Source organism: Sus scrofa, chromosome 14 (genome assembly GCF_000003025.6).
Source record: "Sus scrofa isolate TJ Tabasco breed Duroc chromosome 14, Sscrofa11.1, whole genome shotgun sequence".
NCBI classification, from domain to species: Eukaryota; Metazoa; Chordata; class Mammalia; order Artiodactyla; family Suidae; genus Sus; species Sus scrofa.
Window position 1 is genome coordinate 117,806,651 of NC_010456.5, and position 15,544 is coordinate 117,822,194.

Consider the following 15,544-nt stretch of genomic DNA (forward strand, 5'->3'; position numbering starts at 1 on the left):
TTTTTTTTGGACTCTGCACTGTTTGACTTGTTTTAATGAGCAAACATTTTTTTATTTTTTTAAAATAATAAGATCTAATCAAATGAATGTATAAGTCCAGGACCCACAAACAGCTCTGCCCGACACAAATGGGGGGATGGGAGTGGGAGCTATAGAGCTGGGAGGAATCCAGAATCCAAAGTACCCCGTGATCCTGTTGAGGAGCTTGGGTCTCTCCTGGGGGCCTTCAGGAAGACACTAAACATTTGCACGTACAGGGATAAATAACATCACAGGATCCATGTAACATGAAGAGCCCTCGTGCAGGACAATTTTACACTCTAGCTTTATTCCTTCTTTTTTTCAGGGTGGATATCCTTATTCTGTATCTTTGTATTTGCAGTTGACTGAAAATTGGATTGTGTGGCAAAACAGTCTTGAAAGCTGGTGCTAATTATCCAAGCTGCCCTCTGCTTTTCGCCTGGGTGAGGAGTGGGAAGCAGAGACTTTCAGCTAGTGGAACTACCCACCGGGTTGGCAGAGCCACTGTCTTGAGGTCAGCTTCTGTCAGCCTGAATCCCCGGAGCCCTCCAAAAGTACTAGCTGCAGCCAACCCTACACAGATGCTGCCTCGAGGCACTCTCCAGCCATTCTCTCCACAGAGGCTCTACTAGGAAGCTTCTCTTGATGACCTTTGTGTGTAACATTCAAGAAGAAAAAAGGTGGCTCCTATGGTAAGGAAGCAGGGCTGGCGCCCACTACAGAATCAAACAGCCTAACCCATTCTCTTCACTTTAACTGTATGGCTCCCCCTCCGCCCCCCGCGCCCCCCGCCCCCGCCCCAAGCAGGTATTGCTGTTTGAGAGTATATGATTTTGGAGATCTATTTGGAAGCTTGTGTTTCATGTGGACCTGAAAATAAGATACTAGTGACTTTGAGAAGTGAGCCACTCCAGGCAAGCCCTATGACAGACACACTGAAGGTTGTGTGTCCCTTTAAGAGAGAAGTATACCTGCAGTCTTTCCAGAATTGCTGGGGGGCTTGCTCATCAGCTAAGCCTCTCACAGCAGAGTGCTGATTACCCTACCGCAGAGGGGAAAAAGATTAATATATTTCTTCTCAGAGATACTGTATCTAGATTTTGACATTTTATTTATCTCAACCTTTAAGCTTATCTTGCTTCAATATGGTAAAACCGCCAGCTCTACCAAATCTCACAGCTTAATCCACTGTAAAGCAGAGAAGATTCTGAGGTGCAGTTAATTGTTCTGTGTCAGATCAGCCCCCTTCCCTCAGTTTGACTCCCTGAGTGAAAACAACACAAAACAAAACAAAATCAACAACTCGCTCCAGGATTAAGGTGTAATCAATGACAAGACCAACTGGGAGCAAAAGCTCATTAATATGGTACAGCGGCATAGAGCTCTGTCAGCCAAGGTTTGTGGATTCCGCCAGGCTTAAGGCCCTAGAACATCACTGCAAGGTCAGCTGCCTCTTGGCCTCCCTCCTATTCTAACATCCCTAAGGCATTTGCCACTTGCCCCCTTTGGACTGCTCAGCTGCTAAAAGTTGTAAAGAATAAAGGCTCAATTGAAAAGTGCATGTATCAATTTGCCGGATGGGAAGCCGTTTCCGTTGCCCAGTATTTCTCTGGAATGGGGCAAAAGTGGCTTAAAATGTCACAGTGCTTTGAAAAACCCTATTTTTAATACACATACATAACAATTTTATATATACACATACACACACACACACACACACACACATAATGATTAAAATGCTGTTTGCTGACGTATGGCAAGATCCACCAGCAGGCAGATGGGACCTGAGATGAAAAATAAGTAGTGATATGACTGAAGTTTATTAACTAACATGCCTCTAAGTGTGTGGGCTATTATTTACAAACTTTGGCACACTATACAAATAAACTCAGAGGATGCAATAATGTATGTTGAGCACTTTGCTTTGCACCTGACATATACGGAGTGCTAGATCCAAGTTAGCCTTTATTATTGCTATCACTATTTTCATCAACAGCATCACTGCCATTATCATGAAACCAGCAAGGTGCTGGGTTTAAGGACATGAAGTCTAGCTGAGAACAGAAAATATACACATGAGCAAAGTAAAGACGCACCACTACTCTCATGTCTTTATTACAACACTTAACGGTTGTGTGACAGTTTGTCTATTTACATTAGATTTAACACCTTCTGGGATATGGCAGTTCTGGGTACAGCTTAAGTCCCTTATTCAATACAGTTACATAAGGCAGCTTACAGGCAAGTACAGTTCTCTCTCAATTTAACTATCCACAGAGTGTGGCTTCTCTGAACAATGAACTTCTGGAAGGCGGAGCCTACATGCTGCGGATCTATGCACTCATCCACCTTCTCTTCCCTAGACAAGAAAAATGTAAGGCCTAAAGAAGTTAATCGATTCATCTGTGTTGAATAAATGAGTGAGAAAGAGAATGCTATGTTAATGACCGTGCATTAGAGATAAAACTGTAGTATTCACTGGTCTGTTGAAAACCAGATACGTGCTGAGCATTCTCCATGTGCTATGTCCTGTATTCAAAGTGACATGAGAATCTCTAAAACCTGGCCTGTGCCCCTTGGAAGGCTCCGAATGTTGGCAAGGGCAGGTTTTCTGACAAGAAAGTACAAGCTGGTGCAGGAGAAAATGATTCAACCCATAGCTGTCTCACCTGCCACCGTCATGACTGAACTTGATGATGTGAGACCATGAGGACCTTTCTTTCTGGCCCCATCCTTGACCCATCCAGGCCTATCTCTCTCTTCCTCTATGTCAGCACCCCCAAAAGGTTCCTTAAAGACCAAATACAAGCATCATGAGCCACTCCAAAAAAAAATGCAAGTCCTGCAAAGCACTCATGAAGTATTCCAAATATTTATTTCTCCTTCTTTCATTTTCTAAATTATATTTTCCTTAACATAAGTGCTCTTTTATCAAAGTATCAGGGTTATAATAGCACAAATACCCACAGTCCTATTTGTCACATAGGACATGACATGTACGGCAAATAACTATTGTGGGTATAAGAAAAGCAAATATATGTGGGTATATTGTTTATGTATATATGTGTGTATTATGTGTATATATTTGTATGTATGCATGCATATTTGTCTGGTTTTGATATGTATGCATGCATATTTGTCTGGTTTTGATATGACATATATATGAATATATCCTTGAATGAAACTGATTCTAAGCTGGAAAAGACAGCAGGTCATTCTTGCCACACTTTCCCAAGCTTAAAGCCCATGGAGGCCACTCCATCAGAAGGGAGGTCTGATACAACTAGAACATGATGTCATTTTCATTTCATTAACTCCATCCCTTAAGATGAGAAAAGAATATTCTGCCTGGATTGAAGCATCAGTATCAAAGCCCCATTACGGTGAGAAAAGCAGGCTGAACGTGAGCTTCAGCAGACCAGGACAAGCTGTCCCTCATGGCCTCCCATATGCTCTTCCCAGTACCACTCAGGTTGAAAACCTGGCTGTTATGTGTCTGTCCTACTGAGACAGAACTGCATATCTTTTAATTTTCTAATGTACCGATGACACTTTCTATGGCAGAGTAAAAGCTGGCTTTTACTTTCATTTATGTACATACGTTAGAGAAATCCATCAAGAAAACAAACTTACTCAGAGTCACAAAGATGCTGACAAACAGGTATTGCATTTAAACAATGCAGCAGGTGTCAAGCCTTTCATGCATTAAAGATCTGAATTTTTTGAGGCTCCCTACCAAACTTCCCACATTTTAATTCAGTTACAAAATTTCCTTGGGACAGAAACTCTGCATAAGTGACCTCCTAGTTGGGGAAAGAGCTCAGTAATTTAAGTACCTGACAACAAATAATAGAACCTAGCCTTTTTCCTTTGGTCTACTAGGGTTCTCCTAAAACACATGACTATTTATTTGAGGCTTCTGGTACTGAGTGTAAAGCCCAAAAGAAAACAGACATCTGATGAACATGAAATTTAATGAACAATCTTCTTTGGGGGCCCGGTAGATTCCTTCTGGATTTTTATCCAATCCAGACACCTCCTCTTATATGACAACTTCACTCCCCAACAGAGGCAGCTCTTGCACCAAACTGCTACCAAGTAAATCAACTTTGCCTCCCCAGCTACTGTTGATTGTACAGTGTAAGCAGCTTTAGGCAGGAAAGAGCTCTCCGCAGGAAGCACCCTTTTGTCTTGTCACTAACCTTAAACCAGGCGCCCCCATGCTCTACTCATCTCCAGCCCTAGCACAGCTTTAAAATCTTTCCAGCACACAATTCCTGGCCTAATCTGTGGGTTCTTTCTCTAGATCAAAGGAGAAATGGAGAATAAGTAATTAACAGACGACCAGCTCTCTTTCCTAGCTTCCCCTTCAGTAATCTTGTGAACAAACCACGAGGACAAGATAGCATCTGAAGAAAGACCACAAGGAGTGGACAAGCCTACACACGAGCCTGTGCTCGGGGTGGGGGTGGGGGGGGGGAATGGCCATGACTCTGACCCCCCTTCCCCCATCTCAATGATTAACTGAGATTACTTCCCTCCTTCCCTTTAAAACCTCCATGGCCAAGTAGACTATTCAGAGGCAGTTTTGGGCAGATGCTGAGTCCACCAACACCCAGACTATCAGCATTCAGATCAAAGGCAACTGTCCCTTCTACCAACATTTGTGAGTATTGATTGTGAGCCATGAGACACAATTCCATAACATGGGGCGGGGGCCTGACACAAACAGGACAACTGGAGTCTTTCTCCCTAGAGCTCAGTGTTGAGACTGATAGCCAGTAGCCAGTCTCTCCTGGTCTCCTGGTGAACTGATAGGTAATGAATCCCCCACTGATCTTATGTTGTCCCATACACCACTCCTGCCTTTCTGATATTAGTATAATGACTCTCACTGTCTATATGTGTGTGTGAGAGTATATTTGTGAATAATATTTTTTTTCTTTTTATGGCTGCAACTGCGGCATATGGAAGTTTCCAGACTAGGGGTCAAACTGGAGTTATGGCTACTGGACTATACCACAGTCTTAGCAATACTGAATCTGAGCCACAGCAGCAACTTATTCCCCAGCTTGTGGCAATGCTGGATTCTTAATCCACTAAGCAAGGCCAGGGATCAAACCTGCATCCTCACAGAGGTAATGTCAGGTCCTTAACCTGCTGAGCAACAATGGGAACTCTGTGTATGAACATTATTTATGGAGTTTGTCTCCATCTTCTCCCAGGTCAGGGATCAACATGTAATCCAGGGCTGAACAATCAGAGGAAGTGCTATCCTGGACTTCAAGGATTGGGTGTGGCCACATGGCACAGGAGTGGAGAAGAGCCCATCAGAAGTGAGATAAATCAAGCAGATTTTTTTTTTTAAGAAACAAAACAAAACAACAGAATGTATAGTTTCCAAGAAAAAATGAGGAGAGAATAACTGCCTGAGCATCTCAGTACTTTCTTTTGTGCTGAATCCAATGAGTTAGTGTGGCCTTATAAGATTTGTTCATTCATCTCAAAAGTATTAACTGCTGAGTTCTCATCATGGCTGAGCAGCAATGAACCCAACTAGTATCCACGAGGATGCAGGTTCCACCCCTGGCCTCGTTCAGTCGGTTAAGGATTTGGCATTGCCATGAGCTGTGGTGTGGGTTGCAGACATGGCTCAGATCCTGTATTACTGTGTCTGTGCCTAACCTTCTCCCTCTCACCCAGCCAGCAGCTGCAGCTCCGTTTCAACCCCTAGCTTGGGAACTTCCATATGCTGCCCTAAAAAGAGAAAAAAAAAATGTATTAACTGCACGCTTTACATGCGTGACAAAATAGTGTGAATTTCAGAGTTAAGGCATGCATATTATCGTGTGTGCACATGGAGTTCCCGTTGTGGCTCAGTGATTAACAAATCCGAATAGGAACCATGAGGTTTCGGGTTCGATCCCTGGCCTTGCTCAGTGGGTTAAGGATCCGGCATTGCCATGAGCTGTGGTGTAAGTCGCAGACGCGGCTCGGATCCCATGTTGCTGCGGCATTGGTGTAGGCCAGCGGCTACAGCTCTGATTGGACCCCTAGCCTGGGAACCTCCATATGCTGCAAGTGCAGCCCTAGAAAAGGCAAAAAGACAAAAAAAAAAAAAAGAAAGAAAGAAAAGAAAAGTAAAAAATAAAAATAAAAAATAACTGTGTGTGCACACCTTTGTGCCTCAGAACCTTGGAACGGGAGCTGGTAGCCCTGTGGAGTGTTGCCCTGGTAGCCTGCCTGGGTTTTGCCGGCCTAGAGGTTGTTGATCCCCTTTGCAAAGATCTCCTCATTCTTTTGTTTCTGTTCCAGTAAGCTCACAGATGAGTGAGAAATGTGGGAACCAAAATGCATAAAGACAACCTAATGAACAATTTAGCAAAAAAGATCTGTCTATAACCCCCCCAAAAAACGGGTCTATAAAAAGTAAGGATCCAGCCTTCCTGGAGAGAAACCCCAATCCATGGCTAAGGGAAATACAAAGCAAACAGAGGAACAAAAGGTACACGTAACCAAAACCCGTCCCACCTGGAAAAGGGGGTGAGGGAGAGCAGCCCGGGCATTGTTTTAAATAACACAGTAATTATTAACTCAATTTCCTACCTCCAAAGCGAGCTCTCTGTGATGCTCCCCAGGTTATAGTCATAGAGCTTTGTCAAAATGAGAATCACCTGAAGGCAAAAGAAGAAATCATGGTTAGTTTCAAACAATTACAATCTCATAGAACTGAAATGGCCCAAGGGAGGGCTTAGAATTCCTTTAATGGGTGCTTAACATAATTGAATGAATAGTTGCAGCATCCACTTACAGAGACCAGGGGAGGGTTTTCCTGTACCCGTCCATAAACCACTCAAGCCAGGGATCCCCTGCCTAACCTTCTCCCTCTCACCCAGCAGCAAGCATTACGTGCCCATCCAGGCATTTCTTATCCTGGTGGGCTTAACACTTTCAGGGCTAACTAGCAAAGTGATCAGAGAGAAGCCCTGCAAGGCAGCCACTGAGCAGAAAGTGGAAAGAGGAAGGTCAACGGCATAGGTCCCAGCCCCCCTGGTTGTACTAGACTGGGGAGACCTAGCGTCTCTGAACCTCAACATGCTACTTCTCAGATAGGGTGGCTGGGAGGAGTTAAATTAGGTAATAAATGCAGATTACTCTTCAATTAGCATGGAGTTTCTTAAATGTTAGTTCCTTCCCTTCCTGCTCTTTTGGGGGTTTGGCTTTATCTATTTCTCTTAATCTACCAACTTCTGGGAAAGCCACTGGATAGAAGCTACTAGGACTAAGCAACAGCATTTTAATAGGCACAGGCCAATGTTTTATGGCATTTCAAAGCATTTTCAGGGTCTGAAAGCTTAGAGAATTCAGGGAGCCTGTGATAAAATATATATATATATATAAAATTGTGAGTTCAAACCTTCCAAGAACACATCCTGGGATGGGACCTGTGCAATTAAGGGACACCAAAACTTAAGCTTCCTTAGCTTCACTGCAAATCTTCCCCTGATTTTAACTTGTTGCTCTTTTCAACCTCACCCAGAGGAAGCCAAACTATTTAGTTCATTCTTTCACAATTCAACTCTTAGGAAACATTTATTAGGAGCCCAGGGTTTGGCCCTGTGTCAGAAGAGAACACAAATACAGATGGGGCCTGGTGGTCTGTGAATTCATGCCCATCGTGGCAGCTTGAAAGAGCGGCTTGCTTTGGGGGCCTGCAGCCATGACCTGGCACCGCCTGGCTCCACGTGAAACACGGGACACTTGGGAAGATACAACAGAGCTGTGTTCCTAAACACAAAGGTTCACTCTCCTTACAAAATGAAGACCTGCTTTGTTTTCTGTTGTGGTTCATATTTCTCTCCTGACACTCATAACCTAGAACATTCAGCCCAGTCCTGCTGTTTTCAACTCAACAGAAAAATGCTGCCATTGATTTCCTTGATTTTCTTTGGAGACCAAGGGATCAGTTCTAGCCACAGTGAACACAGAACATTCTAACCTTGAATTCCAAGGCAGCAAACTGCCCAGGCGCACTGAATCCTAAGACTCACTCTACTAGCACAGGGCTGGCTTTACTGAAGGCACAAGAATTGATGGACAGCTTCTGATCCCTTTGTTCACAGCAAGAAAACTGAAAGTGCATGCCCTTTCGTTTGTTCCAGGTTCAAGGGAATGAAGGATCATGGTCACCCCAAGACAGGCAGACATCTCCAGACCTGTGCTCTAAGGCCACTCCTCCTTAACCACTGCACAGGCTTCAAAACTTACTTCTTTAGCAAAATGTGAGCATGTGTGAGTCGCTGGGCACCCTATGGGCATGTCAGATGGCCCACCTATGGTGGGGGCATATGTTTAACAGATCCATGTGCCAATTAAGTTGCTCTAAGTGGTAAATTTCAATCACCGCCATCCCAGGAACACTGATCAGTGACAGTGGGGTGGCTGTTTGTTTGAAGACAACGAGTGATGTTGCAGTTCCACCTCGGTATGATTTTGCTGAATAGGCCTATAAATCCCCCACCAAGAAAATGGGGGTGTGGGCATAACGCATTTCTAGGTAGTCGCTCTCTTGAAACAAGATGGCAGTAAACTAAATAATGCAGTTCTGCAGGTCACAAATTGCATCTCCTGTCCATCTGACCAGGGAATTCATTGGAGCCCTAAGAGAAGGAACATTTTAACCCAGCGAGGAATGGCATGGAGCCCCTCACACATGCAGACGGACATTGTTAAAGCAATTCACAGGCAGGTGGGCAGGGAGGTAAAAATCCACTTCCTGCCTCTTCTTGCTGGGCTAGTAAAACAAAAATGCCAATGATACACTCAGGCAGCTTGTCAATACCGCCCCAGAAGAGGCGTCCTTTATGGCATTTCAAAGCATAGCTGTTTGATCAATCTACTTTTTCTGTTTTCAGAAGGAGAGCAAGAAAGAAGGGGGAACAGCTAACCTTTAGTTATGTTTTCAATCAGTTATCCGAAATCTCTTTTCTCCTTGCCTCTCTAGATGCATTATTTACCACATTACACCTGGATGGTGATATGTCATGATATTAGATCTGATTTGTTGTTCTTCATTTTTCTGTTCTAATTAATTGGCAATGTGATTTTTACAGAATTAGCATTTGCTAAAGAGGCATAGCCAAAACTAGCACCATTGGATGAAAAAGAGGTAAATGCAATTACTTGCCTATTCTGGTCCGATTGGCTACCATGTTTGCATCTTTTTCAAACTTAAAAAAAAAAAAAAAAAAAGGTCACCTGAACTCATTAATCAAGTGAAATGTTGTATGTACTTAAATAATGTATAAATGATCATTTATTTTTATTCACTTGGTAAACAATTTTCACATATAGATTGAATTCACTGTCCAAGTGTATAGCATGTTTAATTATAAATACAATCAGTAAGAACAAGGCTGTTTTGATAAATACATTCATATTAAATGGATTATCTATAAGCGTTTTTTTTTCCATATGTCTTGTTCGTTTTTTTTCCATATGTCTTGTTCTCATTATATAGTACCAAAATATTTCTAATTCAAAATGATAAGTGGTGACCCTATGGTAACACTTTTTTAGGTCACTCTTTAAATCTTAGGATACTTTCTTTAGATAGCTATAGTCTAGACATCTACGGCTTGAGAACCACTGCCTACATTGTATCCGGACCTCAATGCTCAATTATTTCTGGGACTTTCCACAGTGACATGTCTAAGGATCGCCCATCCAGTCTAGGAGATGTAGTCACCATAAATCCTTTTTCTGGGGCTCCCCCCCCATATGCACTGTTTACAAAGCTTCTGCTGGAGGCAGGAGGAGGAACTTCATTTTGTCCACACTTATAAAGAGGATACTAAAGCCCATCTACTAAGCTGCTGTTTCAAATCACTCATTCCTTGGAGGGTGAGAAGGCATCAGAAACTGTGCCACACTCTGTGCAGGGATAAATCAGGGTCTTCCTTTGTGTCTTTCTTCCCAGCACTGAGCCAGATGTCCACTAAAGCTATTATCCTTTCCCAGCATCTACCCAAAGCTCCCACAAAATAATTCCTCCAATCCCAGCCTCTCACCTGCCCCTCTGTACACAGGTGTTAAAAAAACCATCACCTAAAGAAAACATAGTATTCCACACAATGAAATATTACTCATCTATAAAAAAGGAGGAAATACTGACACTGATGCCAACATAGATGAACCTGGAGGGCATTCTGCTGGTGAAATTAGCCAGATAGAGAAAAAGAAATACTGTCTATTTATATGCAGAATCTAAAATAAACAAACAAAAGTGATTTTATTGAAGCAGAACAGAATGGTGATTGTTAGGGCCTAGGGAAGGGGAAATGAGTAGATGTAGGACAAAGGATATAAACTTTCAGTTTTAAGTTCTGAGGATCTACTGTATAGCATGGTGTCTATAGTTAACGGTACAATACTGTACATTTAAAACTTGTTGAGAGTAGAGCTTAAGCACTCTCACCAAAAGAGAGAGAGAAGGAGAAGGAGAGGGAGAGAGGGAGAGAAGGAGAGAGAGAGAGGACGGGGGGAGGTCTTGATCTTAGCAACCATTACACAATGTATTTGTATATTAAAGCACCTTGTGCCCTTTAAATACATTCAATTGGATTTGTCAAGAATTCCTTAATAAAGTTGGGGGAGAAATCACAATGGACCCTAGGAAAGGAAAATGCCAATTAACTCCTCCCCTCTGCTAACCCCAACTTCTTTCCACACTCAGTTATAACAAAAGCAGAGATAGAGACACTAGCACAGCCATCCTCAGTATCCACAGGGGATTGGTTCCAGGATGCCATCAATATCAAAATCTGTGGATGCTCAAACCCCTTATATAAAATCATGCAGTATTTGTTCTTAACCTGTGCACATCCTCGGGTACACCTTAAATCATCTCTAGATTAATTATAATACCTAATACAATGTAAATGCTATGTAAAAATGCATCACTATATAGAAAATTCAAGATTTTGGGGGGGAACATTCTGAATTTTTTCCAGTGGTTGGTTGAATTCAGGGATGTGGAACCTGTGGATATGGAGGGTAGACTGTATGTGGATAACTAATGGAAGTGTTTAAAGTTGCAAAAAACAGTAAAAAAAAAAAAAATGTTCTGTTGTCCAAAATGGCAAGGCATGCCTTCTATCCAGGTCTGAATTAGAATGAATTAACATGGAAACAGGCCAAATTAATACATCAGAAGTCTCCATGATGCCAAGTATTAAGACAAGTGATGCCTTAGAATGTGACAGCAGATGTTTGGGTTTTGACTTTTTTTTAAACATAAAAATACAATTCAGTGCTGGAAAGAGTGTGGAGAAAAGGGAACCCTCCTACACTGTTGGCAGGAATGTAAATTGGTGCAGCCACTATGGAGAACAGTAAGAAGGTTCCTTAAAAAACTAAATATAGCACTACCATATGATCCAGCAATCCCACTCCTAGGCATCTATCCAGAGAAAACCATAATTCAAAAAGATACATGCACCCCAATGTTCACTGCAGCACTAATTGCAATACCCAAGACATGGAAGCAACCTAAATGTCCATCAATAAAGGACTAGGTAAAGAACACGTGGTACATACATATAATGGAATATAACTCAGCCATAAAAAAGAGCTAAATAATGCCATTTGCAGCAACATGCATGGTCCTAGAGACTATCCTACTAAGGGAAGTCAGATAAACATATGAGCTCACTAATATGTGGAATCTAATTTTAAAAATGATGCAAAAGAACTAACTCACAAAACAGAAACAGACTCAAAGATTTCAAAATGTAATTTATGGTTACCAAAAGAGAAGCATAGGGGCGAGGGATAAATTCGGACTTTGGGATTACACACTACCATACATAAAATAGATAAGTGACAAGGACCTACCATATAGCACAGCAAAATCTACTCAATACTCTAATAACCTATATGGGAAAAGAAATTGAAAAAGAATGGACATATGTACATGTACAACTGACTCACTTTACTGTACACTTAAAACTAACCCAACATTGCACATCAAATGTAATCCAATAAAATTTAAAAAATGGAAAAAAAAATTGAGGTAAAATTCACAGAATAAAAAAGTATAATTTAGAAATGAAACTCCAAACATTTAAGCAACTCCTAAAGCACCTTCCTAGTCACCTGATTCTACCCAGTATACTTTTAAAAATGTCTGTAAATTGACTACTAGACTGCAATGATGCAACACTGATGCATCATTTCCCAAGCAGTGACACAGGAATTCTCCACTTATTTTCCTAAGGAAAGGACACAGTGTTTTGACCCTTGGCTAACTCAGAGCATGCACCCCAGAAGAAGGAGGATGGAAGTAAAAGTGGAGGGTCATTGGGGTTCCCCTTCATCCTCTAAGAAGGAATGTGCACAGTCCCCCAAGGAATGGCCTCTCCTAATTATGTTGCTTAAAAATAGCAACCTGATTGAAAAAAGCAGACTATGAGAATCTTTCTTGAAGGAGGAGTTGGCCCTGCAATCTTACTATTCTTATTAAACTATGGATTTAGGGTAGCTCTGGGGGAACTAATGCACATTTAGGGACATCTAAGTTCCACCCAGACACCCAGCCTAGGCCCTGTCCCTCACTTGGTCTCACCTTCACCTCAGGGAAATCTTAAAACAGTAGGACACATCTCTTCATTTTTCAATTATGGATGATTTTTATTCCTTTTTTTTTTTTTTCCTTCTTGCTCTGTGTCTAACTGTGGAAGTGGAATCTAATCTCAGAGAAAACAAAAGCGTAGCCTTAGGTTTCTTGAGAGGGAGCATTTCAACTACAAGATCCTAAAGTCTTTTCATTCTTGAGAGTCTATGGCTCCAAATCTTGAATAATGAAGAGGGTGACAGAGGTCCTATTCTATAAAATAAGACATTGTCTTTTGCAATGTTCTCAGGCGTTAGTGATTCAGAGCCAGCCTAGGCAGGTGCTTCTGTCCTTGTAATGTAGGTACAGGCTCCCCAGAACTAAATCATGCTTGTGCTCACAATCCTTGTCTCCTGAAGTGTGAGCTGCAGTCTAGCATGGATAAGCATTAGCATAACCATGCTGAAGACATCAGCAGGTTGGTTCAGGGGCTGAAGGTGGCTACCTGCATCTTTCCCCCACCAGCTTCCTACAGGCCCTGGTGTTCCCTCATTACCCAGTCTCAAAGGACCACCTCTCTGCTCACTGCATCAGCTCACCAGTGACATAAGGTGGGATGTTTTTAAAGATGTGGATGGAAGTGAATATGGGAACAGAGAAGAGTAAGGGCCCTGAAGAGATGTGGAACAATCTTCCATGGAGATCAAAAATTTGGATAAAATGTAAGAGAGGGGTGGGTGTTGAGCAGCCAGAAAGTCATTTTGGTTTTTTTATCCACACTCTAGATTTAGGGAAAAGAAGCAAACTCACAACAGTGGTTTCCATAAAATACGCATGTTCCAAATTGTATCTTTGGCTCAGAAAGCATTTATTTCAACTTTTCCACTTAAACAGATTCTCATTCTTTTAAGAAGCCATGAATTCTTTAAGAATCTGCTGCACTAAAAGCTATGAACATAAAACAATGAATATAATGTTAATGATTTCACTGATCTCCTGAATCCTAGGGGGGGTCATGAATCCAAGGATAAGAACCCTCTCTAATTCCCAGAAAATGAGAGCTTTGTTCAGAAGAAAGAACTTTCAGCTCTAAAATTCTCCACATTTAGTTCAATGAACATTTATTATGCCTTCTTAAGATGGAGGAATAAAAAATATGTGTCATGAGGACACAAAGGGAGAATGAGACCCTGTACCATTTCCTGGAAGTTCACAGTCTAGTGGAGAGGCAGAGTTGTACAAAGAGGGTTACAAAATAAGGAAGAAACAGGTATGCAGCAACAGCAGCAAAGTGTTTATATCTTTTAGAGAGCAAGAAACGTATCATCAGGAACAGGTTTTTACAAAAGGAGGCATTCAAGATCAACCCCAAAGGATGTTTGTGATGGAGTCAAGAGGCTATAGAGATGAAATTCTAAGGGAAGGGACCATGGGGATAAGGGTTCAGAGATGTGAAAGCTCACAAAGCAATAAAAAGAGCGCCAGTCCTCAGGCTGAGCTCTGGCTTAGATGATGGGCTGGGGCGCCCATATATCAGAACTGAGAGAGACATGCGGCTCGCCTATGCATGGCCTTAATATTAGGGTGGTGGTGTGCTTTGCTAAAAAGAACAAAGGCTTTAGAATCCTCAGAAGATCAGATTTTGATTCTTGGCTTAGCCACCACATCCCTTAATATGTCTTTAGTGTAAGAGACGGAATACAAAAAAACTCAAACAGTAACGGAACTATTAGCTCATCTAACAAGAGGTCCAAGAGTTGATAGAGTTCCATGACTAAGTTAGCCTAACAATATCATCAAGGACCCAAGCCATGGTCACATTCCCTCTCTGACAGTGTCAATGCTGGCTGCTACTTGCCCTAATGTTTGCAAGGAGGCTGTAACCCTTCTTTACAGCACATGCAGACACAGCTACTTCCAGCAAAGAAAAAAAAAAAAAAAAAAAAAAAAAAAAAAGAATCTCCAGTGTATGTCTGCTTTTGTTCTGTTTTTTGAACTAGAAAGGAAACCCTTTCCCAAAAGCCCTCCCAGCAAAATCTCTATAATCTCAACGACCAGGATCCAACTGCATGTCCACATGGTATGTGCAACAAAACTGAGAAAATAAGGAGCTGGTACTTTCCCTTGGCACATTCTACGGTAAGAGGTAGACTCTGCTAGTGAAGAAAAAGTGAGGCATGATCACCACATCGATAACATCTGCCACTGCTTAACCTTGAATAAGTCATGTGAATGCTGAACTGACTTCTCTAATTAAAAAAAAAAAAGTATCAGAAAAATAAAGAGATAAGGTTACCTTTCTTTTTTATCGTGTAGAGTTGTGGGAAGCAAACACAATAGGAAGTGGAAAATCTGCAAAGGTTAAAGTACTATACATTTACTATTCTTTGATACCTACTCTGTGTGCCAAATTTCATTATCAAGGGCATTTCAAGTAGTTACCTGATTTTCTGATGAGGAAGTTGAGGCACAGAGAGTTTAAGGAACTTAGATTACTCAGCAAGTAAGTAAGGGGCAACTTTAACTCACATTAGATACAGACTATTAATCACTGTGCTCAACTCTCCCCAAAGTACTCTACTTAACAAGAGTATGACTGTTACAGAAGTTTCTGTTGTGGCTCAGTGGTAACGAGCCCAACCAGTATCCATGAGGATGCTGGTTCAATCCCTGGACTTGCTCAGTGGGTTAAGGATCCAGCACTGCCACCAGCTGTGGTGCAGGTCACAAAAGCAGCTTGGATCTCGCATGGCTGTTGCTTAGGCCAGCAGCTGTGGCTCTGATTCGACTTCTAGTCAAGGAACTTCCATATGCCGCAAGTGTGGCCCTAAAAAGAAAAAAAAAAAATGAAACAAAAGAGGAGTATGATTGTTGCCTTGCCTAGAGGCAAGGCAGAACCATAGAAGAATC

The 15,544-nt window shown here is 41.9% G+C and overlaps 1 protein-coding gene across 1 annotated transcript in view; it reads right to left on the bottom strand.

The window, feature by feature from the left end:
• Positions 1-15,544, bottom strand: part of SORCS1 (sortilin related VPS10 domain containing receptor 1) — a 529,669-nt gene that overhangs the window by 326,834 nt on the left and 187,291 nt on the right. Inside the window, 1 exon segment of the mRNA XM_013983712.2 lies at positions 6,628-6,695. Within this exon segment, the coding sequence (XP_013839166.2) occupies positions 6,628-6,695 (68 nt within the window).